This window comes from Hemitrygon akajei, chromosome 3 (genome assembly GCF_048418815.1).
Source record: "Hemitrygon akajei chromosome 3, sHemAka1.3, whole genome shotgun sequence".
Taxonomy (NCBI): Eukaryota; Metazoa; Chordata; class Chondrichthyes; order Myliobatiformes; family Dasyatidae; genus Hemitrygon; species Hemitrygon akajei.
In genome coordinates this window covers 104,935,608-104,961,556 of record NC_133126.1, presented here as the reverse complement: position 1 = coordinate 104,961,556, position 25,949 = coordinate 104,935,608, and the positions used below count along the sequence as shown (strand labels likewise).

General features: G+C 43.3%; 1 protein-coding gene across 2 annotated transcripts in view; it reads left to right on the top strand.

Annotated features, from left to right (window-relative positions):
* Positions 1 to 25,949, top strand: part of LOC140725279 (solute carrier organic anion transporter family member 2A1-like) — a 282,196-nt gene that overhangs the window by 116,559 nt on the left and 139,688 nt on the right. For both annotated transcript variants that reach the window (XM_073040547.1, XM_073040546.1), the window contains one exon: positions 16,645 to 16,778. In XM_073040547.1, the coding sequence (XP_072896648.1) occupies positions 16,645 to 16,778 (134 nt within the window). The remainder of the gene's footprint in view (positions 1 to 16,644; positions 16,779 to 25,949) is intronic.

The window sequence follows — 25,949 nt, the reverse complement described above, 5'->3', positions numbered from 1 at the left end:
AACATGTATAGGCAACAGGGAGCAAATAAGGAGCTTGAGGAGTATAAAAAGTGCAAAAAAATACTTAAGAAAGAAATCAGGAGGGCTAAAAGAAGACATGAGGTTGCTTTGGCTGTCAAGGTGAAGGATAATCCTAAGAGCTTCGACAGGTATATTAAGAGCAAAAAAATAGTAAGGGATAAAATTGGTCCTTCAACTACTGCACAGAGTCTTGCCATCTTCAAAAGTTTTCTGATGACTCTGCCATAGTTGGATGCATCAGCAAGGGAGATGAGGCGGAGTGCAGGGCTACGGTGGGAAACTTTGTCACATTGTGTGAGCAGAATCATCTGCAGCTTAATGTGAAAAAGACTAAGGAGCTGGTGGTGGACCTGAGGAGGGCTAAGTCACCGGTGACCCCTGTTTCCATCCAAGGGGTCAGTGTGGACATGGTGGAGGATTACAAATACCTGGGGATAGGAATCGACAATAAACTGGACTGGTCAAAGAACACTGAGGCTGTCTACAAGAAGGGTCAGAGCCGTCTCTACTTCCTGAGGAGACTGAGGTCCTTTAACATCTGCCGGACGATGCTGAGGATGTTCTACGAGTCTGTGGTGGCTAGTGCTATCATGTTTGCTGTTGTGTGCTGGGGCAGCAGGCTGAGGGTAGCAGACACCAACAGAATCAACAAACTCATTCGTAAGGCCAGTGATGTTGTGGGGATGGAACTGGACTCTCTGATGGTGGTGTCTGAAAAGAGGATGCTGTCCAAGTTGCATGCCATCTTGGACAATGTCTCCCATCCACTCCATAATGTACTGTTTAGGCACAGGAGTACATTCAGCCAGAGACTCATTCCACCAAGATGCAACACTGAGCATCATAGGAAGTCATTCCTGCCTGTGGCCATCAAACTTTACAACTCCTTCCTCAGAGTGTCAGACACCCTGAACCAGTAGGCTGGTCCTGGACTTATTTCCACTTGGCATAATTTACTTATTATTATTTAATTATTTATGGTTTTATATTGCTATATTTCTACACTATTCTTGGTTGGTGCAACTGTAACAAAACCCAATTTCCCTTGGGATCAATAAAGTATGTCTGTCTGTCTGTCTCTTGAAGATCAGAGTGGTCGGCTATGTATGGAACCAAAAGAAATGGGGGAGATCTTAAATGGGTTTTTTTGCATCTGTATTTACTAAGGAAACTGACATGGAGTCTATGGATATAAGGCAAACAAGTAGTGAGGTCATGAAACCTATACAGATTGAAGAGGAGGAGGTGCTTGCTGTCATGAGGCAAATCAGAGTAGATAAATCCCCAGGATCTGACAGGGTATTCCCTTGGACCTTGAAGGAGACTAGTGTTGAAATTGCAGGGGCCCTGGCAGAAATATTAAAAATATCGGTATCTACGGGTGAGGTACCAGAGGATTGGAGGATAGCTCATGTTGTTCCGTTGTTTAAAAAAGGCTCTGAAAGTAGTCCGGGAAATTACAGGCTGTTAAGTTTGACATCAGTAGTAAGTAAATTATTGGAAGGAGTACTAAGAGATAGAATCTACAAGTATTCAGATAGACAGGGACTTATTAAGGAGAGTCAACATGGCTTTGTGCATGGTAGGTCATGTTTAACCAATCTATTAGAGTTTTTTGAGAAGGTTACCAGGAAAGTGGATGAAGGGAAGGCAGTGGATGTTGTCCACGTGGACTTTAGTAAGGCTTTTGACAAGGTCCCGCGTGGGAGGTTAGTTAGGAAGATTCATTCGCTAGGTATACATGGAGAGGTAGTAAATTGGATTAGACATTAAGTCAATGGGAGAAACCAGAGAGTGGTAGTGGAGGATTGCTTCTCTGAGTGGAGGCCTGTGACTAGTGGTGTGCCACAGGGATCAGTGCTGGGTCCATTGTTATTTGTCTGGATGATAATGTGGTAAATTGGATCAGGAAATTTGCTGATGATACAAAGATTAGAGGTGTAGTGGACAGTGAGGAAGGTTTTCAAAGCTTGCAGAGGGATTTGGACCAGTTGGAGAAATGGGCTGAAAAATAGCAGATGGAGTTTAATGCGGACAAGTGTGAGGTATTGCACTTTGGAAGGACAAACCGAGGTAGAACATACAAGGTAAATGGTAGGACACTGATCAGTGCAGTAGAACAGAGGGATCTGGGAATAGAATACAAAATTCCTTAAAAGTGGTGTCACAGGTAGATAGGGTCATAAAGAGAGCTTTTGGTACATTGGCCTTTATAAATCAAAGTATTGAGTATAAGAGTTGGAATGTTATGGTGAGGTTGTATAAGACATTGGTGAGGCCGAATTTGGTGTATTGTGAGCAGTTTTGGTCACCTAATTACAGGAAAGATATTAATAAGGTTGAAAGCGTGCAGAGAAGGTTTACAAGGATGTTGCTGGGACTTGAGAAACTGAGTTACAGAGAAAGGTTGAATAGGTTAGGACTTTATTCCCTGGAGCGTAGAAGAATTAGGGGAGATTTGATAGAGGTATATAAAATTATGATCGGTCTAGATACAGTGAATGCAAACAGGTTTTTTCTACTGAGGCTAGGGGAGAAAAAAAACCAGAGGACATGGGTTAAGGGTGAAGGGGGAAAAGTTTAAAGGGAACATTGAGGGGGGGGGGGCTTCTTCACACAGAGAGTGGTGGGAGTGTGGAACGAACTGCCAGATGAAGTGGTGAATGCGGGCTCACTTTTAACATTTACGAAAAACTTGGACAGGTGCATGGATGAGAGGGGTATGGAGGGATGTGGTCCAGGTGCAGGTCAGTGGGACTAGGCAGAAAAATGGTTCGGCACAGCCAAGAAGAGCTGAAGGGCCTGCTTCTGTGCTGTAATGTTCTATGGTTTTATAGATAGACAGGAAGGTAAGGGAGGTAGGGTAGTGCTCTTAATTAAAGATGGGATCAGGGTGATAGTGAGAGACGATATAAGGTCTAAGGAGCAGAGTATTGAATCCATCTGGGTAGAGATTAGGAATAGTAAAGGGAAAAAATCACTGTTGGGAGTTGTCTTTTGAGCACTGAATAATAACGTTAGAGTGGCACAGGGGATAAACGGAGAAATATCTGAGGCATGTAAGAATGGAACAGTATTTATCATGGGAGACTCAAATTGGTCGAGGCAGTCTTGATGAGGACTTTATAGAATGCATACATGTTGGCTTTCTTGAACAGCATATTATTGAACCTACAAGGGAACGTGCTATCTTAGATTTGGTCCTGTACAATATGACAAGTAAAATTAGCGATCTTGTGGTTAGGGATCCTGTTGGTAAGAGTGATCACAGTATGATTGAATTTCTCATACAAATGGAGGGTGCAATAGTTTAATCTAAAACCAGTGTATTATGCCTAAACAATGGAGATTACAATGGGATGAGGGAAGATTTTGCTAGTGTAGACTGGGATACAGGCTATATGGTGGGACAGTTGAGGAACAGTGAAAGACTTTCAAAGAGATTTTTCACAGTGCTCAACAGAAGTATATTCCAGTTAAAAGCAAGGACAGTAAGGGTGGGGAGAGCCAGCCTTGGATAACTAAGGAAATAAAAGAAAGCATTAAACTAAAAGCTCATGCATACAAAGTTGCCAAGAGTAGTGGGAAACTGGAAGATTGGGAAAACTTGAAACAAAGTACCACTAAATGAGCAATAAAGAAAGGGAAGCTAGATTTTGAAAAAAAAAACTAGAACAAGATATAAAAACGAATAGTAAAAGTTTTTATATTTATATAAAGCAGAAAAGGGTGGCTAAAGTGAATGTAGGTTCCTTGGAGGACGAGAAGGAGGAATTGATATTGGGTAATGAAGAAATAGCCGAGGCTTTGAATTACTATTTTGTGTCAGTATTCACAGTGGAGGACACATCTAGCATGGCAAAGAAAGATGTTATGAATGCGATGGGAGGTGAGGACCTCGATACAATAGCTATCACTAAAGAGGTAGTGCTGAGCAAACTTGTGGGCTTGAAGATAGATAAGTCCCCTGGTCCTGATGGAATGCATCCCAGGATACTGAAAGAAATGGCAGAGGTTATAGCTGAGGCTTTGGTGATAATTTACCAGAATTCTCTGGGCTCTGAACAGGTCCTGGCAGATTAGAAGATGGCGAATGCCACTGTTCAAAAAAGGATGTAGTCAAAAGGCAGGTAACTACAGGCCAGTTAGTTTAACATCTGTAGTAGGGAAAAAAGAAGAAATAATGAGGCATCTGGAAAAAGTGGATCCATCAGGCAGACACAACATGGATTCAGCAAAGGCAGTCCTGTTTGACAAACTTACTGTTGTTCTTTGATGATATAATGAGTGCAGTGGATAGAGGGGAACAGATAGACGTTACTTATTTGGATTTCCAGAAGGCATTCAATAAGGTGCCACATAAAAGACTTATCCATAAGATAAGCAAATTGTGCAGAAGATACAGAGAGTCTATAGAGAGATATAGATAGGTTAAGTGAATGGACAAGAGTCTGGCAGATTGAGTACAATGTTGGTAAATGCCAGGGAGGAAAAATGAAAGAGCAAATTATTATTTAAATAGTAGAAAAAATGTAGTGTCCAGCTGTACAGAGGAACTTGGGAGTGATTGTGCATCAATCACAAAATGCTGGTTTGCAGGTGCACCAGGCTATCAAGAAGGCAAATCAAATGTTGGCCTTCATTGTTAGAGGGACTGAATTCAACAGCAGGGAGGCTATACTGCAACTGTACAGCCAGGATGTGGCTCATCCGGAGTACTATATGCAGTTCTGGTCTCTTTGCTTGAGGAAGAATATACTGGCTTTGGAAGTGGTGCAGAGGAGGTTCACCAGGTTGATTCCAGTGACTGAGGAAAGATTGAGTCACCTGGGACTGTACTCAGTAGAATTCAAAAGAATCTTATAGAAACATATAAAATTATGAAAGGGATAGATAAGACAGAGGCAGGAAAGTTGTTTCCACTGGTAGGTGAGACTAAAACTAGGGGACATAGCCTCAAGATTTGGGGGAGTAGATTTAGATGGAGATGAGGAGGAACTGCTTTTCCCAGAGGGTGGTGAATCTCTGCCCAATGAAGCAGTGGAGACTACCTCAGTAAATATATTTAAGACAAGGTTGGAAAGATTTTTGCATCGTAGGGGAATTAAGGGTGGTAGGTGGAGATGAATCCATGGCCAGATCAGCCATGGTCTTATTGAATGGCAGAGCAGGCTCGACGAGCCAGATGTCCTACTCTTGCTCCTATTTTTAATGTTCTTATGCATACTACGCTGTTCATTTTCTGTGTATTATTTGTTTACTTTATTTTGTTTGCGCGATTTGTCCTTTTTCTTGTGCTTTGGATGTATGACGGTCTTTGTTGTATGGGGCTTTTCTTCCTTTTGTGGCTGCCTGCCAGAAGAAGAATCTCAAAATTGTATATGGTATACATACTTTGATAGTAAATGTAGTTTGGCTTTAAGCAGTTTTGGGCCCCTTATCTAAGAAAAGATGCACTCACGTGGAAGAGGATCTAGAGGAGGTTTCTGAGAATGATCCCAGGAATGAAAGTGTTAACATTTAATAAGCATTAAATGGCTCTGGGCCCTGTACTCAGAAAAATGAGTTGGGGATCTCATTGAATCCTCATATTATCGAAAAGCCTAGATAGAGTGGAATTGAAGATTTACTATAGTGGGGGAGTATAGGACCAAAGGATACTGTCTCAGATTACAACAATATCCCTTTAGAACAGAGATGCAGAGGAATCTCTTAAGCCAGAAAGAAGGTTGTGAACCTGTGGAATTCATCGCCACAGATGGCTGTGGAGGCTGAGTCATTGGGTATATATACAGTGGCGGGTCACAGGTTTCATTAGAGAAGACACCAAAGGTTACGGGGAGAAGGCAGGATAATGGGGTTGAAGGGGATAATAAATTAGCCATGATGGAATGGCATAGCAGTTTTGATGGGCCAAATAACCTAATTCTGCTCCTATGTCTCATGGCCTTATAGTACAGGGTATGCTTGATCAGTTTGCGGATGATACTAAAATAAGTGGTGTAGAACGTCATCAAGAAATAATAGAAGGATCTTCATCAGCTAGGTATGTGGCCTGGGGATTGTCAAATTGTTTTCAATCCAGATACATATGAGCTTTTTTATCTTGGGAGATCAAACTAGGATAGGCACCGAATGGCAGTGCTCTGTGGAGTGTTATGGAAATGAAGGAACTAGCAGTGCAGGTGGTGTCACACGTGCTGTAGATCAGTGGTAAAAAAATCATTTAGCAGCAAATTTGTGAATGACACCAACATTAGGGGTGTAGTGGATAGTGAGGGAGGCTATCATGGTTTGCAGAGGGATCTCTGTCCGCTGCAAAAATGGCAGGTAGAATTTAATGCAGACAAGTGTGAGGTTTGCACTTTGGTAGGACAAACCAAAATGCAGTGAACAGTAGGGCACTGAGGAGTATGATAGAATAAACTACCACTACTACATCAACTCAGGCCTAGGGGGCCAGCGTCGGGCACGATAACAGACTCTCCACTCGTCCTCCCTCATCAGTGTGTTCAGTTCGATCTACATTAGCCGCGCTGCTATTTTCTAGGAGCATGTTGACCATAGTCTTGGGAGGGTGCCCAGGGTTCATCCTCCTGTGCTTGGGCTCCCATGTGATGACTAGGCTGGCAAGTATCTCAGGGTGACATAGACAGTGCCCTGCTAGTTGCAGTCTTCTCGCCTTGATTTTAGTAGTGAACGTCGGTAGGTCGTCATAAAGTTCGATGAACGTCATGTGCTGTTGCCAACTCACGTCAAGAGCCATCCGGAGTATTCGTGTATAGCAACCATCTAGTGACTTTATAGAACAAAGGAATATGGAAATACAGGTCCATAATCTGTTGAAAGTGGTGTCACAGGTAGGTAGAGTTAGAAAGAAACCTTTTGGCACATTGGCCTTCATAAATCAATTTACTGAGTATAGGAGATAAGATATTATGTTGAAATTGTATAAAATGTTGATGAGGCCTAATTTGGAGTATTGTGTACAGGTCACCTATCTGCAGGAAAGATGTAAAATATTATGAAAGAGTACAGAGAAAATTGACAAGGATGTTGCTGGGTCTGGAGGACCTGAGTTATAAGGAAAGATTGAATAGGTTAGGACTGTATTCTTTAGAACATAGAAGATTGAGAGGAGATTTGAAGAGGTACACAAAATTATGAAGGGTATGTAAAGGGTAAATGCAAGCAGGCTTTTTCCACTGAAGTTGGGTGGGACTACAACCAAAGGTCATGGTTTAAGGGCAAAGAGTGAGAAATTTAAGGGGAATAAAGGGGGCACGTTCACTCAGAGTGTTGTGTGTGTGTGTGTGTGTGTGTGTGTGTGTGGAATGAGCTGCCAGCACAAGTGGTGCATGCAAGCTCAATTTCAATATTTAAGAGAAGTTTGGATAGATAGATGGATAGGTAGGGGTATGGAGGTCTACGGTCCCGGTGCAGGTTGATGGGCAGTTTAAATGGTTTTGGCATGGACAAGGTGGGCTGACTAATCTGTTTCTGTGCTGTACTTCTCTATGACAGTGAATATCGGAGTTGCGAAGTTATGTTATGGTTATATAAAACATTGATGAGGCTGCTGTGAGAATATTGTGTACAGTTTTTGTACCTCTTAGAGCAGAGATGTTGTTGGAACTAGAAAAATTGCAAAAAATCAATTCAGGATGCTGTCTGGACTTGAGGGCCTGAGTTGGAGTCAATTGTTAAAGATGTGGTTTCAGGCTACTATGAGGCATATGATAAAATAAGCCTTAGTCAGCATGGTTTCCTCAAGGGAAAATCTTGCCTGACAAATCTATTAGAATCCTTTGAGGAAATAACAAGCAAGATAGACAATTAGAATCATTTGATACTGTGAACTTGGATTTTAAGAAGGCCTTTGTCAAGGTGCCACACATGACGCTGCTTAACAAGTTAACATAGAACATAGAAAATCTACGGTACATTACAGGCCTTTTGGCTCACAATGTTGTGCTGACCATGTAACCTATTCTAGAAACTGCCTAGAATTTCCCTGGCGCATAGCCCTCTATTTTTCTAAGCCCTTATGTACCTATCTGAAAGTCTCTTAAAAGACCCTGTTGTATCTGGCTCTTCCACCATTGCATGGGTAAAACATTGGCTGATTGGCAGGAGACAATTTCTGGAGACAATTCCAGACTTTTCTGGTTGGCTGCCAATAACAAGTGGTGTTCCACAGGGGTCTGTGTTGTGACTGGTTCTTTTTATGTTATATGTCAATGACTTGGAAGATGGAATTGATAGCTTTGTGGCTAAGTTTATGGATGATAGAAAGGTGGGTGGAGGGCAGTTGTGGATGATAGAAAGGTGGGTGGAGGGCAGTTGTGGATGATAGAAAGGTGGGTGGAGGGCAGTTGTGGATGATAGAAAGGTGGGTGATGGGCAGTTTTGATGAAAGTAGAGAATCTACAGAAGTACTTAAACTGATTAGGAGAATGGGCAAAGAAGTGGCAGATGGAATACAGTGTCAGGAAGTGAATGATCAAAAAGAAGAAATAAAAAGGTAGTGTTTTCCAAATGGAAAAAAATTCTAAAATCTGAAGTACAAATAGACTTGGGGTTACATGTGTAGGGTTTCCTAAAGGTTAATTTGTAGGTTGTGTCTGTGGTGAGGAAGGCAAATGTGATGTTAGCATTCATTTTGAGAGGACTAGAATATAAAAGTAAGGATGTAATATTGAGACTTTAAAAAGCACTGGCGAAGCCTCACATGGAATATTGTCAGCAGTCTTGGGCCCCTTGGGATGTGCTGTTGCTAAAAGTATGACTAGAGGCTTAGGATTAGAGGCAAGATATATTTAAGAGACACCAGGACAGTTTCTTCACACAAGGGAGCTGTTAGAAATATTTGTTAAGGCAAATATTAAGGCAAGCAACATTTGAATGTTATCTACTGGTAGTTAAGTCCATGGAGATGAGGGCTTTAAAGGTCTGTGTGCTAAATATGGACAGATGGAACTTGCTGTCTGGGCAACACAGTCAGTATTGGTGATCTGGGCTGTTTTCATGCTGTATGACTCTCTGTTTCAATGTTGGCTTTTAATAATTTAAAATTTCTAAATCTAACACTTACGCGATCGGCTGGTGTATGTCTAGGGGAAGATTCATCCACCCGCCAAACTGCGCCTCCCGTATACATGGATGCTGTGAAATGCACACTAATACAAACTCACACACACAATATCAAGCGCACACCATGTACGTTTTCAGAATACACTTTATAAATCTTACTAGAACTAAGTGATTAATAACGATACTGTAGCGGTGTGCTACACGCAGCACTAAAATAACGACACGGAGTCGGTAAACTGCAGCCAAAGACTAAGTTTATTTCAACTTCACAGTCTTGCTTTAAAGCCTGTCTCTCCCACCGGATACCTCGAGAGGCACGTACTGAAACCCCCTTAGGCTTTCTTCCTTTGTGCCTGCACTCTGGCTAATTGTCAGCCAGTTCGAGTGTGCTAGTAATTGGGTCGCCACAATACAATATATATGAAAGAAAAAAAAAGAAAAAGGCACCAGAACTTATCAGGGTTCAGTCAATTAGTGCACATCGTTGGAGCTCAACCATCGAGTCTTCCATCCACTCTTCGATCTTCTCCAACCTCCATGACCCGCGCAGCTGGGACCACTCTCGGTGATCGATCAGCAGCGCCTCCAGCACCCGTCTGCCTTCCTCGCGGTCTCCTTCCCGACTCCCCAAAGGTTCGCGCAGTAACAGCTCACAGACCCACACAAGAGAATAACATCTATCCCAACTGGTTAAAAAATGAATACAATTCTCACTATCAGTAGCTATAACCCAAATAAGCTTCGAGAGTGCTCTGCAAGAAGAAGCACTCTCTCACCAGTTAGCAAAACAAAGAAACATTTTTACTTTTAACAAACAAAGAAGCCATTTTGATTAACATACGCAGTACACTCAGTACACTCTCCCCCCACAAACAAAAGTCATGCCCTCATGACATTAACAGAGTTCCTCAATGCTTCTTACAAAACACAAAACCCAACCCAGGTGCTGAACGCAGTGGCGTAACTTCCCAGGGTAGTAGACATCACACTCAGTTCTCCCGGCGCTGCATATGTCTACCGCTCTGGGGGTGCCTACTTCTCTGAGACCTCTGTACCCCCTCTGCCGACCCTTCCTCCTCAGACACCATGGGGGACACCCCAGATCTACCTGGCGGACCCTCACGCTCTTCCTCACTGGGATCCCTCTTCACCTGAGAGCCCACTGTCTCATGTTCGGGTTCCACCCTGTCTCCCTCCAATGCCGGCTGCATCTCAGTCTGCCCCTCAACACTCTCCCTCCTCTCACCTAACTCAGTAGGGGAAGAGCCTCTTCTTCCAGTACTGGAGAATTAGCAAATAGAAGCAGGGACCACACATCTGAATCGTCGTCTTCCGAAGCAGTATCCCTTTCCAGGGTGAGGACTGGCCCTGTCTCTTCCTCAGCAGGCTCTTCCCTCACCCTGCGCCCTCACAGAGTCCTCGTACTAGGCGTAACCTCCCACTCAGGCTCTTTATCCACTTGCACCTCTTGACCCGGGGCAACAGGTGGTTCTGATGGAGTACCTTGACAGGCCCCTTCCCATCCTCAGGTTTCACCTGGTAAACAAGTAGATTCGGCATCTGGCTCTCTACCACATAGAGGGTGGCCGCCCATCGATCCGCCAACTTTTGCTCACCAGGTAGTCCTAAATTCCGTGTAAGGACCCGGCCTCCTGGCAATAGTTGAGCGAACTTCACTTTCTGATCATATCTCCTCTTATTCTTCTGATTCTGCTTGGTGGCCGCCGCCTCGGCCAACTCGTACGCCCTTTTCAACTCTCTCCTCATATCAGACACATACTTCAGATAGTGCTTCGAAGGTAATTCACCCGACTCAGTCCCAAAACACGTCAATGGGCAACCTCGCTTCCTGCCCGAACATTAGATAATAAGGTGAGTACTCGGTAGCGTCATTGCGAGTACAATTGTAACAGTGAACCAAATGCCCAATGTGCCGACTCCACTTACTTTTCTGTCCAATCTCCAGTGTCCCGAGCATATCCAACGGTGTCCGGTTAAACCTCTCGGGCTGAGGATCACCCTGCGGGTGATAGGGGGTGGTCCTGGATTTCTCAACCCCAAGCATATTAAGTAATTCATGGATAAGCCGGCTCTCAAAGTCTCATCCCTGATCACTATGGATCCGCCTGGGAAGGCCATAATGAACAAAGTACTTCTCCCATAACACCTTCGCCATTGTAGTCACTTTCTGATCCTTAGTGGGAAAAGCCTGAGCATATCAAGTGTAATGATCCGTGATGGTGTTGCTGGTGTCTGGCTCAACAGACAGGAAATCCATACACACCAAGTCCAGGGGTGCTGCACTCTGTAAGTGCGACAAAGGGGCCGCCGGCGCAGGCAGGGTCTTCCTCCTGATGCAAAGACTGCACTTCTTACAATATTCTTCAACATCCCCCCTCATCCGGGGCCAGTAGAACCGGTCCATATAACTATATAACAATTACAGCACGGAAACAGGCCATCTCGACCCTTCTAGTCCATGCCAAACGCTTACTCTCACCTAGTCCCACTGACCCGCACTCAGCCCATAACCCTCCATTCCCTTCCTGACAATATACTTATCCAATTTTTCTTTAAATGACAATACCAAACCTGCCTCTACCACTTCTACTGGAAGCTCGTTCCACACAGCTACCACTCTCTGAGTAAAGAAATTCCCCCTTGTGTTACCCTTAAACTTCTGCCCCCTAACTCTCAACATGTCCTCTTGTTTGAATCTCCCCTACTCTCAATGGAAAAAGCCTATCCATGTCAACTCTATCTATCCTCCTCATAATTTTAAATACCTCTATTAAGTCCCCCCTCAACCTTCTACTCTCCAAAGAAAAAGACCTAACTTGTTCAACCTTTCCCTGTAACTTTGGTGCTGAAACCCAGGTAACATTCTAGTAAATCTTGTCTGTACTCTCTCTATTTTGTTGACATCTTTCCTATAATTTGGTTGACCAGAACTGTACACAATACTCCAAATTCAGCCTTACCAATGCCTTGTACAATTTTAACATTACATCCCAACTCCGATACTCAATACTCTGATTAATAAAGGCCAACATACCACAAGCTTTCTTCACCACCCTATCCACATGAGATTCCACCTTCAGGGAACTATGCACCATTATTCCTAGATCACTCTGTTCTACTGCATTCTTCAATGCCCTGCCATTTACCATGTATGTCCTATTTGGATTATTCCTACCAAAATGTAGCACCTCACACTTATCAGCATTAAACTCCATCTGCCATCGTTCAGCCCACTCTTCTAACTGGCCTAAATCTCTCTGCAAACTTTGAAAACCTACTTCAATATCCACAACGCCACTTACCTTAGTATCATCTGCATACTTACTAATCCAATTTACCACACCATCATCTAGATCATTAATGTATATGACAAACAACATTGGACCCAGTACAGATCCCTGAGGCACACCACTAGTCACCAGCCTCCAACCTGACAAACAGTTATCCACCACTACTCTCTGGCATCTCCCATCCAGCCACTGTTGAATCCATCTTACTACTTCAATATTAATACCTAAAGATTGAACCTTCCTAACTAACCTTCTGTGCGGAACCTTGTCAAAGGCCTTACTGAAGTCCATATAGAAAACATCCACTGCTTTACCCTCGTCAACTTTCCTCGTAACCTCTTCAAAAAATTCAATAAGATTTGTCAAACATGACCTTCCACGCACAAATCCATGTTGACTGTTCCTAATCAGACCCTGTCTATCCAGATAATTATATATACCATCTCTAAGAATACTTACCCACCACTGACATCAAACTGACAGGCGTATAGTTGCTAGGTTTACTCTTAGAAACCCTTTTTAAACAATGGAACCACATGAGCAATATGCCAGTCCTCCGGCACCATCCCCGTTTCTAATGACATTTGAAATATTTCTGTCAGAGCCCCTGCTATTTCTACACTAACCTTCCTCAAGGTCCTAGGGAGTATCCTGTCAGGACCCGGAGATTTATCCACTTTTATATTCCTTAAAAGCGCCAGTACTTCCTCCTCTTTAATCATCATAGTTTCCATAACTTCCCTACTTGTTTCCCTTACCTTACACAATTCAATATCCTTCTTAGTGAATACCGAAGAAAAGAAATTGTTCAAAATCTCCCCATCTCTTTCGGCTCCACACATAGCTGTCCACTCTGATTCTCTAATGAACCAATTTTATCCCTTACTATCCTTTTGCTATTAATATAGCTGTAGAAACCCTTTGGATTTACTTTCACCTTACTTGCCAAAGCAACCTCGTATCTTCTTTTAGCTTTTCTAATTTCTTTCTGAAGATTCTTACTACATTCTTTATATTCCTTGAGTAATCCATAGGTCTTTTCCACCCCCAAGTGCCCGGAATCATCATGCAGTGCCTGGAGCACAGTCATGTGCGCCATGACCCATTACAAGACTTGGTTCTTCAACTTTAACCGAAGCAATTCCTTCATTAACGGAGGCACTAAAGCGTGTTTTGTCTTCTCTGCCCACACCACATCCCCCTTCTCCACCGCGCTCCACATGGTGCCAATGCCCGGGTCATTTTGCTGAGCAGTTGCCACTTCCCCCAGACTTAGTTCTGGCAACTGTTTAGTCTTCAGTGCTGTCAGTTCAGAGTAAACCTGGGGCAGGGCATCATCAAAAGCCCCCAATGGGTCCACTGCTCGCTCCAGCCTCCCCTTCCCTTCGGCCTTCACGGTGATAGCAAACTGACACATGGTTTTCACTCCAGGGGCAGGAATGCTCTCCCACTCCTCGTCTGTCTCCAGTTCCCCATGCTCCCGACATGACAAAGCATCCACATCGACATTCCTGCTTCCCGGACGGTACTTCAGGCTGAAATCATATACTGACAAAGCTGCCAACCAAGCTGCCTTGTGGCATCCAGTTCCGCTGAAGTCAGGATATAAGTGAGAGGATTGTTATCCGTTCTCACCTCAAAATTGGCTCCATATAGGTAGTCGCTCAACTTGTCCACCACCACTCATTTCAGTGCCAGGAACTCCAACTTGTGAGTGGGATAGTTTCTCTCAGATGGCGACAAATTTCAGCTGACAAACGCCACTGGTCTCAATGCGTTGCCCTGTTCCTGGTACAGGACAGCCCTTAGGCCCTCTCGGCTGGCATCAATTTGCAGCACATACGGATTCTGGGGATTGGCAAAAGCCAACACCGGGGCCTGGGTCAGCGCCCTTTTCAGAGATTGGAATGCCTCCTCACATTGATCATCCCATCTCGATCCAAAAGACTCCGCCGGGTTCCAGTATCCTTTTGCTTCTTGCCCTCGGTTCCCCTTCCTTTTCTTTCCCATAGGTGGATAGCCACACAATAGCTGGGTCAATGGGTGACACATTTTAGGGTATCCTTTCACGAATCACCAGTAATACCCACAGAACCCCAAGAACGAGCGTGGGGCGCTCACCTTTCGGGGTCTCGACCAGGTGGTCACGGTGTCTATCTTAGCCAGATTAGTAGCCACTCCCTCTTGCAAAATTATGTGGCCATCAGAGCCAACTGACAACTTACAGAACTGGCATTTGTCCAGGGAAAGTTTCAACTCTTCCTCCTTAAGCCGGCTTAACACCTTCAGCAGCCTGTCCTCATGTTCCTCCAAAGTAGATCCAAACACTATCAGATCCTCCAGATACACCAGCACCTCGAGCAGGTTCATATTCCCCACAGTCCTCTCCATGAGCCTCTGAAAGGTGGCTGGGGCCCCCGATATGCCTTGGGGCATTCGTTCAAACTGAAAGAACCCCAGTGGGCAGATAAAGGTTGTCTTCTCTTTATCGGCCTCACTCATCGGGATCTGGTAATATTTACTCCTCAAGTCCAGCACACTAAACCACTTCGCTCCACTCAGGCAGGCCAGCATGTCTTCGACCCTTGGGACGGTATACTGGTCAGGGACAGTGCACCGGTTCAAAATCCTAGAGTCCACACACATGCCTACCCTTCTGTTCTTCTTCCGGGCCACTACTATTGGGGATGCATAGGGGCTTTGGGACTCAGCGATGATTCCAGCTTCCTTCAACTTGCACAAGTGCTGCCGCACATCTTCCACATCTGCAGGGGCCAGTCGCCGTGACCCCTCTCTGAACAGGGTGTCCTCAGTCACTCAGATGGTGACTTGGATGCAAGTGCTCTTGGAGCAACCCACATCAAACTTGCCAAGAGAAACGACATCTTCCAGCTTCATCTTCTCCACCAGCCTGCGTTTCCACTCTGGCGACACAGGAGAATCCCCAAAGTTAAAAGCCTCAATGGTCAGCTTTCCTCTGTTTTCCAATCCTTCCCCCTTAGTGGGCCTCACAGGGGTGCTAGCCATTATCGTCACCGGGAACAAATGTGCCAGCGGCATCCCTCTCTTAAAGATGATTTATCTTTCTGTAGTGTTCCTGACACTCATGGCTATCCGCCTCGCATGTACCACCGCTGGCCTCTGCACTTCGGGCCTCACTAGCACCCCCGCCGGAAATTGTGTCTCCCCCTTGAGATCTTACTAACAGGGCTTCGCCCGCCGGCACTCCAGGGAATCTGGGGGTCCCCATCACTGGTGCCACCTCCCCTGGTTGTATCACTTTCAGTCTTGCCTGCGTACACCACACCGTCCCTCGTTTGCACTCAGGATCCAGCCCTTGGGGGTCCCCCACTTCTTTGAACACCGCCCGAAACACTGGGTGTACCAAGAGAGTCTCCAGAAAGTTCTCCCCCGCCTTCTCCTTACAGGCTTCCAGGAGCCGTCGCACAAGGGGGGAGTTAGTCCGCACCAGAAGGGCAGCGCCACCTTTTTCCACCGGGTCCAGACACACCAACACCAACGTCTCAATAAATAAACCTGATCTGGGAACACCAGTTCAGTAGAGTGGAGAATGAGAGTAATCAATCTGGATGGGTCTCAGCTCAAAGTATTGAAGATGAAATCATAAGAGTCTGCATCCACCATGACATTCAACATAACAGCAAGATACAGAATGGAGATTTCTCAATTAAATTTGGTGATAAAGAGGTAAAATGATATAGAAATAATGTAAATAGGATTTTGATGTTTGGGATTTGCTCAGTGGGCCAAAGAAACTATTTTTGCTCTGCTAAACTCAAAAGAATATTATTTTGTAAATGCTAAATAATTTCTGATTCAAACCCATTATTTTCACTGACATAGGGATGCTGCTGGCAATGTGACACTGATATAAGCTAATTAGATAGATAGATAGATAGATAGATAGATAGATACTTTATTCATCCCCATGGGGAAATTCAACTTTTTTTTTAGAAAAGGAAATAGCACTAATGTGCTTGCTTGTCATTGTGTCAGAGAAAGAAATGGGGAAGTGGACTCAAATCAATTCAGAATGATAAGAATAATTAGGGCCTATGCTATTCCCATAGCTAAGCTGTTAATCTGGGGAACATGGGATGAATGAAAGGAGAAGCTGATAAGTGTAAGGTCAGGTTTTACCAATCTAATGTGTGCTTGTGAATCAGCTTATGTCTCCTTGTTTTGTCTCCCTCCTTAGCCACCATTGAAATGAACCCCAGCGACCCCCGGTGGATTGGTGCCTGGTGGCTTGGATTACTCATTTGCAGTAGTATTCTTGCTGTTTTTTCTGTTCCTTATTTCTTTTTCCCTCGACAATTGATCTGTCAAAAGGTAAGGACCAAGTTTAGATTCCTTCATTTAATCTCAACCTGATCTGTATCACTGCTCAAATGAAAAGAGAATGTTTTAAGTCCAGATAACGGCCTTCGACTTCACCAGTGGACTCTTTCCTTTCTCCTGTGCATCTCTTCCGCTAACATCCGTTGCTCTGTCATAGTAGGTGAGCTCAGATCTGTGCCATATGTGACATATGAAAACTCAGGGAGGGTGACAGTGTCCCTGAAGACTACGTGTGCAGGAAGTGTGTCCAGCTGCAGCTCCTGATAGACTGCACGGCGGCACTGGAGCTGCGCATGGACTCACTTTGGAGCATCCAAGATGCTGAGAATGTTGTGGATAAACCATTTAGTGAGTTGGAATAATAGAAGAGCAGATTATTATCTAAATGGTGAAAGATTGCAGCATGTTGTTGTGCAGAGGAACTTGGGAGTGCTTGTGCATGAATAGCAAAAAGTTGGCTTGCAGGTACAACAGGTTGTTAAGAAGGCAAATGGAATGTTGGCCTTCATTGCTAGAGGGATTGAATTCAAGAGTAGGGAGGTTATGCTGCAACCATACAGGGTACTGGTGAGGCCGCACCTGGAGAATTGTGTGCAGTTTTGGTCTCCGTACTTGAGGAAGGATATACTGGCTTTGGAGGCAGTGTAGAGGAGGTTCACCAGGTTAATTCCAGAGATGAAGGGGTTAACCTATGAGGAGTGATTGAGTCGCCTGGGACTATACTCTCTGGAATTCAGAAGAATAAGAGGGGATCTTATAGAAACATACAAATTTTTGAAAGGGATAGATAAGATAGAAGTAGGAAAGTTGTTTCCATTGGTAGGTGAGACTAGAACTAGGGGACATTGCCTCAAGATTCAGGGGAGAAGAATTAGGATGGAGATAAGGAGAAACTGTTTTTCCAGAGAGTGGTGAATCTGTGGAATTCTCTGCCCACGGATGCAGTTGAGGCTTCTTCACCAAGTACAGTATATTTAAGATACAGTTAGATAAATTTTTGCATAGTAGGGGAATTAAGGGTTATGGGGAAAAGGCAGGTGGATGGAGCTGAGTTTATGGACAGATCAGCCATGATCTTATTGAATGGTGGGGCAGGCTCAATGGGCCAGATGGCCTCCACCTACTCCTATTTCTTATGTTCTTAAATTCTGCAAAATCGGTAAGTACTCTAGCTAATTTGTGCATCTGTGATTTATTCAAATAGATATGTAACTAGTTAACCTGCTTTTGGTGATCTGAGCACAGAAACATATGTTATGAACTTTAGCAAACTTAAAACTGTGTGCATAGTTGTACATTTTCTTTGAATTCTCCTGCTTTGACATTGTGACTGCGGCATAAGGGTTGCTAGTGACAAGCTGGGGTGATACGTTGGGCAAACCCATCTATGCCTATCTTGAATGACAAGGCACTGTGTGCCAGCTTGGAGGGTTTGGATTTATTACAGCCTCCTTCCCAATCTGCGCACTACTCCAGGAAAAAACGTTGCTGATGTTTCCTGTGGCAGAGAGGCTGAGCTCATTGTATCCTCACTTTGGAAAGAACACCTGCCTTCCCAGTAGGCATGCAGCAATTAACTGCATCTATCATTGTTCTGAGAACATCCATCACAACATGGAATTCTGTATCAACTGGAAACATTCCCCTGAATGAACCTTTAACAATTCTGTGAGCACAGCCAGAGGTGGTTCTGCAGTCATGGCTGAACGTCTCCTCATAAACGTTCTCTCCATATTCCATAATACCTTTTGGTCAGCAAAATATCTTATTGATCACAAAATTTTAACTAGCAATTGACTTGTCATCTAGAGATCCACCATTGCAGTGAAGGGACTGCCAAATTTCTGGAAATTTTTTAGAAAAGTCAGAAACCGCTCAAGTAATTCAGAAATCTAGAGATAGTGCATCAGTGAGGAGGGGGTAGTGAGGAAGGTTTTTCTGGTATGTTTGTTTTGGGCTCTCTCACCTAATCCTAGAGACATTAAGCGGGTTTATTTTTCTTTACCTATCCTTTCAGTCCACCATCATATTTGAGCATTTTAGAACATAGAACAATACAGCACAGTACAGGCTCTTCAGCCCACAATGTTGTGCTGACCCTTAAACCCTACCTCCCATATAACCCTCCACCTTAAATTCCTCCATATACTTGTCTAGTAGTCTCTTAAATTTCACTAGCGTATCTGCCACCACCGCTGACTCAGGCAGTGCATTCCACGCACCAACCACTCTCTGAGTAAAAAACCTTTGTCTAATATCCCTCTTGAACTTTCCTCCCCTTACCTTAAAGTCATGTCCTCTTGTATTGAGCAGTGGTGCCTTGGGGAAGAGGTGCTGGCTGTCCACTCTATCTATTCCTCTTCATACCTTGTACACCTCTATCATGTCTCTGCTCATCCTCCTTCTCTCCAAAGAGTAAAGCCTGAGCTCCCTTAATCTCTGATCATAATGCATACTCTCTAAGCCAGGCAGCATCCTGGTAAATCTCCTCTGTACCCTTTCACATCCTTCTTATAGTGAGACGACCAGAACTGGACACAGTACTCCAAGTGTGGCCTAACCAGAGTTTTTATAGAGCTGCATCATTACTCTGCGACTCTTAAACTCTATCCCTCGACTCATGAAAGCTAACACTCCATAAGCTTTTTTAACTACCCTATCTACCTGTGAGGCAACTTTCAGGGATCTGTGGACATGTACCCCCAGATCCCTCTGCTCTTCCACACTCCCGTATCCTGCCATATCTACGAGTTTATATATATGAGTTATCACTTTTAATTCCTGGGTATTTATGCCAGCTTCCCTTTCCTTGGGATTATAATTGTGCTCATTAAATTGAGATCCCTGTATGAGAATGGGAGGCAGCCAGTCATTTTTTACCCAGATGCAGTTGCTGCACCCTTTCCTCATGGTGTTTGATTCAATGGGAGGTCATCAGATAACTTTATGCTGTAACCCAGTGGTCCCCAACCACTGGGCTGCAAAGCATGTGCTACCAGGCTGCGAGGAAACGATGTGATTTTGCAGTATGAAGTGATATGAGTCAGCTGCAGTCCATGGCTCGGTGGTTGGGGACCATTGCTGTAACCTAATAGCTGATTTCATTGTGTTATCTTGGCATCAGACCTGAGAGCCTGGAGAAGTATACATAAGGTTGAGCAAAGTATAGATGGTAAATGTAGGCCTCTGTTTGGATTGATATGAAGCATCCTCTAACACATTGCTACAATCAAGATGACAGCACTGATCTTTCACTGTATGACCAGGAAGAGATAGGACACTATCAAAGTGATGTTAGCAAAATGCAAACATAAGATATGGCAGTAGATATTGATCATTTGCCTTTGAATTTGCTCCTTCATTCTATAATATGAATGCTTGGGTCCTCTTTACTTGATTTCCTTAAGGCCTAAAACATTTTCAATCTCTGACATAACCTCAGTGGCTGAGTCCTTACAGCTCTCTTCAATAGAGAATTCCAAAGATTTATTGCTTTTTGTGTCCTGAAGCCCAGACCCTTATTTTGAGATTTATTGTTTTAATCATTGTGCAAGTTATTGCTACTTTGGCCCTTTCAAACACAAGGATTCTTAAATGTCTTAGTGAGATTGTCTCTCATTCTTAAACTTGGGAGAGCATATCTGCTTAATCTGTCAAAGTAAGCTCTCACACCCAAGGAATAACTACGGTGAATCTTATTACCCCTCTCACCACCCCTCACGACCCCTTTTGCAATGGCATCCTTGGGTAGGGAAAACAGGTTTGTGCACAGTATTTCAGGTGTGTTCCCACCTAAACCCAGAATGATTGTGGTAAATTGTCATTATTCTTGTACTGAAATCCTTTTTCTTTGCTTATCTTCCCAATTGTTGATGTGCTTCATGATAACTTTCAGTGATTTCTGTTCAGTGACAATAAGGACGTGAAAAATTTTCAGTCTCCTATCACTGGGAAAATATATCCCCTTTTACTACTGTATCTTCTAACTGTGTAGATGACCACACATATTTTCACAGTGTATTCTACCTGGCATGCCATTGCCCATTTACTAAGCTTGTCCAAAGCTTCCTGAAGCCTTTATGCCTTTTTGGATATATTATACTGTACATAATCCCTTCATTCAGTTCATTAAATGAACAAGAATGGTTAGTGAAACAATATATATACAAAAGATTACTCAAATATTACTGAAATAATATATACATGACAGTAGGGCACTGAAGATCTATGCCAACTAACTGGACGATGTGTTCAAGAATTCTTCAATCTCTCACTGGTGCAGTTTGATGCTACCACATACTTCAAAAGAGCATCAACCATACTGGTGGCCAAGAAGAGCAGGGTGAGCTGCCTCAATGACTATCATCTAGTTGCACTCATTTTTCTGTTTTGAAGGGCTTTGAGAGATTGATCATGGCTAGAATTAAGTCCTGCTTAGTGTCAAGTACCTTCATGCCTTCAGTACTAATCAATAAACTTCAAAATCTGGTCTTCTAAGTACCACTGCAGTTGATCTTTGACTTCCTCACTGGGAGACCACAGTCAGTGTGGATCAGAAATGACATCTGCTCCTTGATGGCAGTCAACACAGGCACGCACAAAGGATGCTCTGTTCTCTCTCCATCAGTGTAGCTGGGTGCAGCACAAACACCATCTATAAATTCAACACACCATACAGCATGCCAGTGGCTAGATTTCATTAGGAGTTTGAGGAGATTTATTATGACATCAAAGACTAGCAAATTTCTGTAGAGGTACCATGGAGAGCATTCTAATTGGATGCATCAGTGTCTGGTCTGGAGAAGCTACTGCACAGGATCTGAAAAGGCTGCAGAGGGTTGTAAATTCATACAGCTCCATCACTGGCACTTGCCTCCCCAGCATCAAAAACATTTTCAAAAGGCAGAATCCATCGTTAAGGACCCCACCACCTCTTCTTATTACCTACCATCATGGAGGAGGTACAGGAGCCTGAAGAGACACAATCAACGTTTTAGAAGCAGTTTCTTCTGTTCTGCCATCAGATTTCTGAATGTTCCATGAACTCAACCTCACTATTTTGCTCTCATTTTGCACTACTCACACATATAGTGTGTGTGTGTGTGTGTGTGTGTGTGTGTGTGTGTGTGTGTGTGTGTGCGCATATCACCGTGTTGCCACCCACAGCTCCAATCTGCTAATTAAATTTGCTGATGACACTACACTGATTGGCCTAATCTCAAATAATAATGAAACGGTTTACAGAGAAGTCATCACCCTAACAAAGTGGTGCCAAGAAAACAACCTCTCCCTCAATGTCACCAAAAATAGGAGCTGGTTGTGGACTATAGGAGGAAGGAGTCAGGCTAACCCCTATTAACATCAGTGGATCTGGGGTTGAGAGGGTGAACAGCTTATGTTCCTCAGCATAAACATCACCGAAGATCTTACATACCAGCTATATGGTGAAGAAGGCACACCAATGCCTTTTGCACCTCAGACGGTTGAAGAAGTTTGGTATGGGCCCCCAAATCCTAAGAACTTTCTACAGGGGTACAATTGAGAGCATCCTGACTGGCTGCATCACTGCCTAGTTTGAGAACTGTACTGTACTTCCCTCAATCACAGGACTCTGCAGAGAGTGTTGCAGACAGCCCAGCGCATCTGTAGTTGTGAGCTTCCATCGATTCAGGACGTTTACAAAGAAAAAAGGCCCAAAGGATCATTGGGGACCTGAGTCATCCCAACCACAAACTGTTCTAGCTGCTGCCATCTGGGAAACAATACTGTAGCATAAGAGCCAGGATCAACAGGTTCTGGGACAGCTTCTTCCACTCAGCCATCAGACTGCTTACTTCATGCTGACACAAATGTATTTCTATGTTATATTGTTGTACATATTGCAAGTCTGTGTCTTTGCTGTTGCTTTGCTCATGCTTGAGTGCTCAGTGGCAGGTGTCGAAGCTTTTTTGTGTCATTGGGGTGGGGGGGGGATTGTTGCTTTCTGCCACTTAATGCACGGGAGGGGAACTGGGGGGGGCTTTGGGTTCTAACATTTGACTGTCGTTCATTCTTTGGGGCGCTCCTCTGTTTTTCGTGGATGGTTGCGAAGAAAAAGCATTTCAGGATGTATGTTTGTATATTGTACACATTTCTCTAACATTAAATGTACCTTTGAAACATTCTATTCATTATAATTTACTGTAAATTGCACATTGCACATTTAGACGGAGACATAATGTAAAGATTTTTACTCCTCATATACGAGGGGTGATTGATAAGTTTGTGGCCTAAGGTAGAAGGAGTCAATTTTGGAAAACCTAGCACATTTATTTTTCAACATATCCCTCTCCTACATTTACACACTTAGTCCAGCAGTCATGGAGCATATGGATCCCTTCTTTGTAGAAGTCGGCATCTTGGACCTCCACAAGTGGTCGACTACAGGGGTGATTGTTAAGTTTGTGGCCTAAGGTAGAAGGAGATGAGTTATTAACTTCAAACTTTCTGCATAATCACTCAAAGAATTGAACTGTACGTGCATGTAACGAGAGCTGTATAACTCATCTCCTTCTGACTTAGGCCACAAACTTATCAATCACCCCTGCTGTGGACCACTTCTACAAAGAAGGGATCCGTATGCTCCACGACCGCTGGACTAAGTGTGTAAGTGTAGGAGGGGACTATGTTGAAAAATAAATGTGCTAAGTTTTCTAAAATTGACTCCTTCTACCTTAGGCCACGAACTTATAAATCACCCCTCGTAAGTAATAAAGGCAATTCAATTCAATTAGATATATACATACATGGTTATTCCTCTTAATTGGACCACCAATGAAGTGGGATGACTGTTCAATTGGGACAACTCTTAAAGAACAAAAACTAATAAAAAAAATAGCAGGGATTCTGCTTGTTTATTCGGGGACCTCTGCCGCTTAGCTGTGGCAGCAGACTGTTAATAAACAGGTTTTTACTAGCATTTAATGCCTGCACTTCTATGGCTACTAGACACCACACTTTCAGTAAATAGTTTTTAAATAGTGTCAATTGTGTGCGTAGTGTTCTCATGCAGTGTGTTGAAACTCTGACTAAACACCAAGTTAAACTGGAGTCAATGAGGACAGGATCGTAGTAAGATTAATCATTTACTGTTCACTCTTCCACGTTAACATGTGGTGAAAGCTGTTGATAAAATAATACAAAATATATACAGTATCTGTTTCCTTTTTGGCATCACATTTACACCATAAATACTTGTAAAAGTAAAACTACAACAAACTGTATTACATTAAAGTCTCATATACAATATACAGTCAGAATCTGCCTACGCCATCAACAGCTTTAGATAGACTCCAACACAAACTTTCCAGCAATGTTTCCAATAGCACAAGAAAATAAACCGCATCAACCATCATTTCTTTTAATAGAATCAGCATTAACATTTTTACTTCAACATATCAACTGTCATATGAACTTATGGCATTGCTTCTATGATGTTTCTTAGTGGGTAGAAATGGAGTTTTCCTCGTGTTGATCCTGCACACGCAAGCCCCCACCTTCCCGTTTCTCCAAACTGGAACTTACCTACAAGAAACAGGGTGTGACATCATCACATGCCGTGAAACTTCAGATAATGAATTTACTTTCCAACAACTGCAACGTAGTTATCAACCTTTAACTTTAACTAGAAAATAGTTACAAATGAATTATTTAAAGCAAAAATGTAATAAAGCTAAATAAATGCCTTAACGGCAACACAGTTTGTGTTTGTTTTAAAAAAACAGTGATTTCCTTTTGTTACTGATTGTTGGCAAGAAATAAGCAGTAAGACATTTCAGAAATGTTTTGCTCACTACAGTTTCATGCATTCAGGCTTGGAGATTTCAGGAACTGCCAGGAGTGAAAATGAAATAACTTTACGACTTCATCAAGTTAGGAACCAAGAAGCATTTGAAGGTATCAATAATCATCTTCACAGATGTAAGATGTACTTCAGATGCAGGAAACCTAGAGCAATACACACAATGTGCTGAAGGAGCTCAGCAGGTCAGGCAGTGTCTATGGATGGGAATAAACAGTGGACCTTTCAGGCTGAGACCATTTGTCAGGACTCGAAAGGGCAGGGGGATGAAGTCAGAATAAGAAAGTAGGGGGAGAGGAGGAAGAAGTACAAGGTGGCAGGTGATAGGTGAAGCTAGGAGAGGGAGAGGGGATGAAGTAAGAGCTGTGAAGTTGATTGGTGAAAGAAATAAAGGGCTGGAGGAGGGAGAATCTGATAGGAGAGGACAGAAGACCACGGAAGAAGGGGAAGGGGAGGAGCACCAGAGGATGCTGATGGGCAGTAAGAAGAGAAGGTGAGAGGGAAACAAAAATGGAGAGTGGTGAAAGGGCGAGGGGTGGTAATTATCAGAAGTTTGAGAAATCAATGTTCATGCCATCAGGTTGGAGGCCACCCAGATGGAATATAAGGTGTTGCTCCTCCAACGTGAGTGTGTCTTGAATGTTACAAAGAGAGTTAAGATTTGGCGGATGCAGTCATTGATAGCATTGCATGAAGGCAGTCCATTATCTGCACTAGGTGTCTGTGCACTGATTTTGTTCATATACAGTCAATTAAAAATACACAGCAGCATACACCAGATTAATTCTTCTGTTGATTACTGTTAGGAACTAATACATAGTTTTAAAGTACTATAGTAGTGGTGATAGTGTTTTAATTTGTTCTGTACATAATTTAAATGCATAATTCATTATTCATTTAAACTATTTGAAAAGGTATATATAAAGGGTCCTAAAGAAGGATTTGGCACATTGGCCTTCATAAATCAAAGTACTGAGTACAGGAGATGGAATGTTATGTTGAAGTTGTACAAGACATTGGTGAGGCCTAATTTGGAATATTGTGTGCAGTTTTGGTCACCAACCTACTGGAAAGATGTAAACAAGGTTGAAAGAGTACAGAGAAAATATACAAGGATGTTGCTGGTTCTGGAGGACCTGGGTTAAGGAAAGATTGAATAGATTGGGATGTAGAAGATCGAGAGGAGATTTGAAAGAAGTATACAAAATTATGAGGGGCATAGACATGGTAAATGCAAGCAGCATTATTCACTGAGCTTGGGTGGGACTGCAACTAGAGGCCATGGGTTAATGGTGAGAGGTGAAAGGTTTAAGAGGAGCATG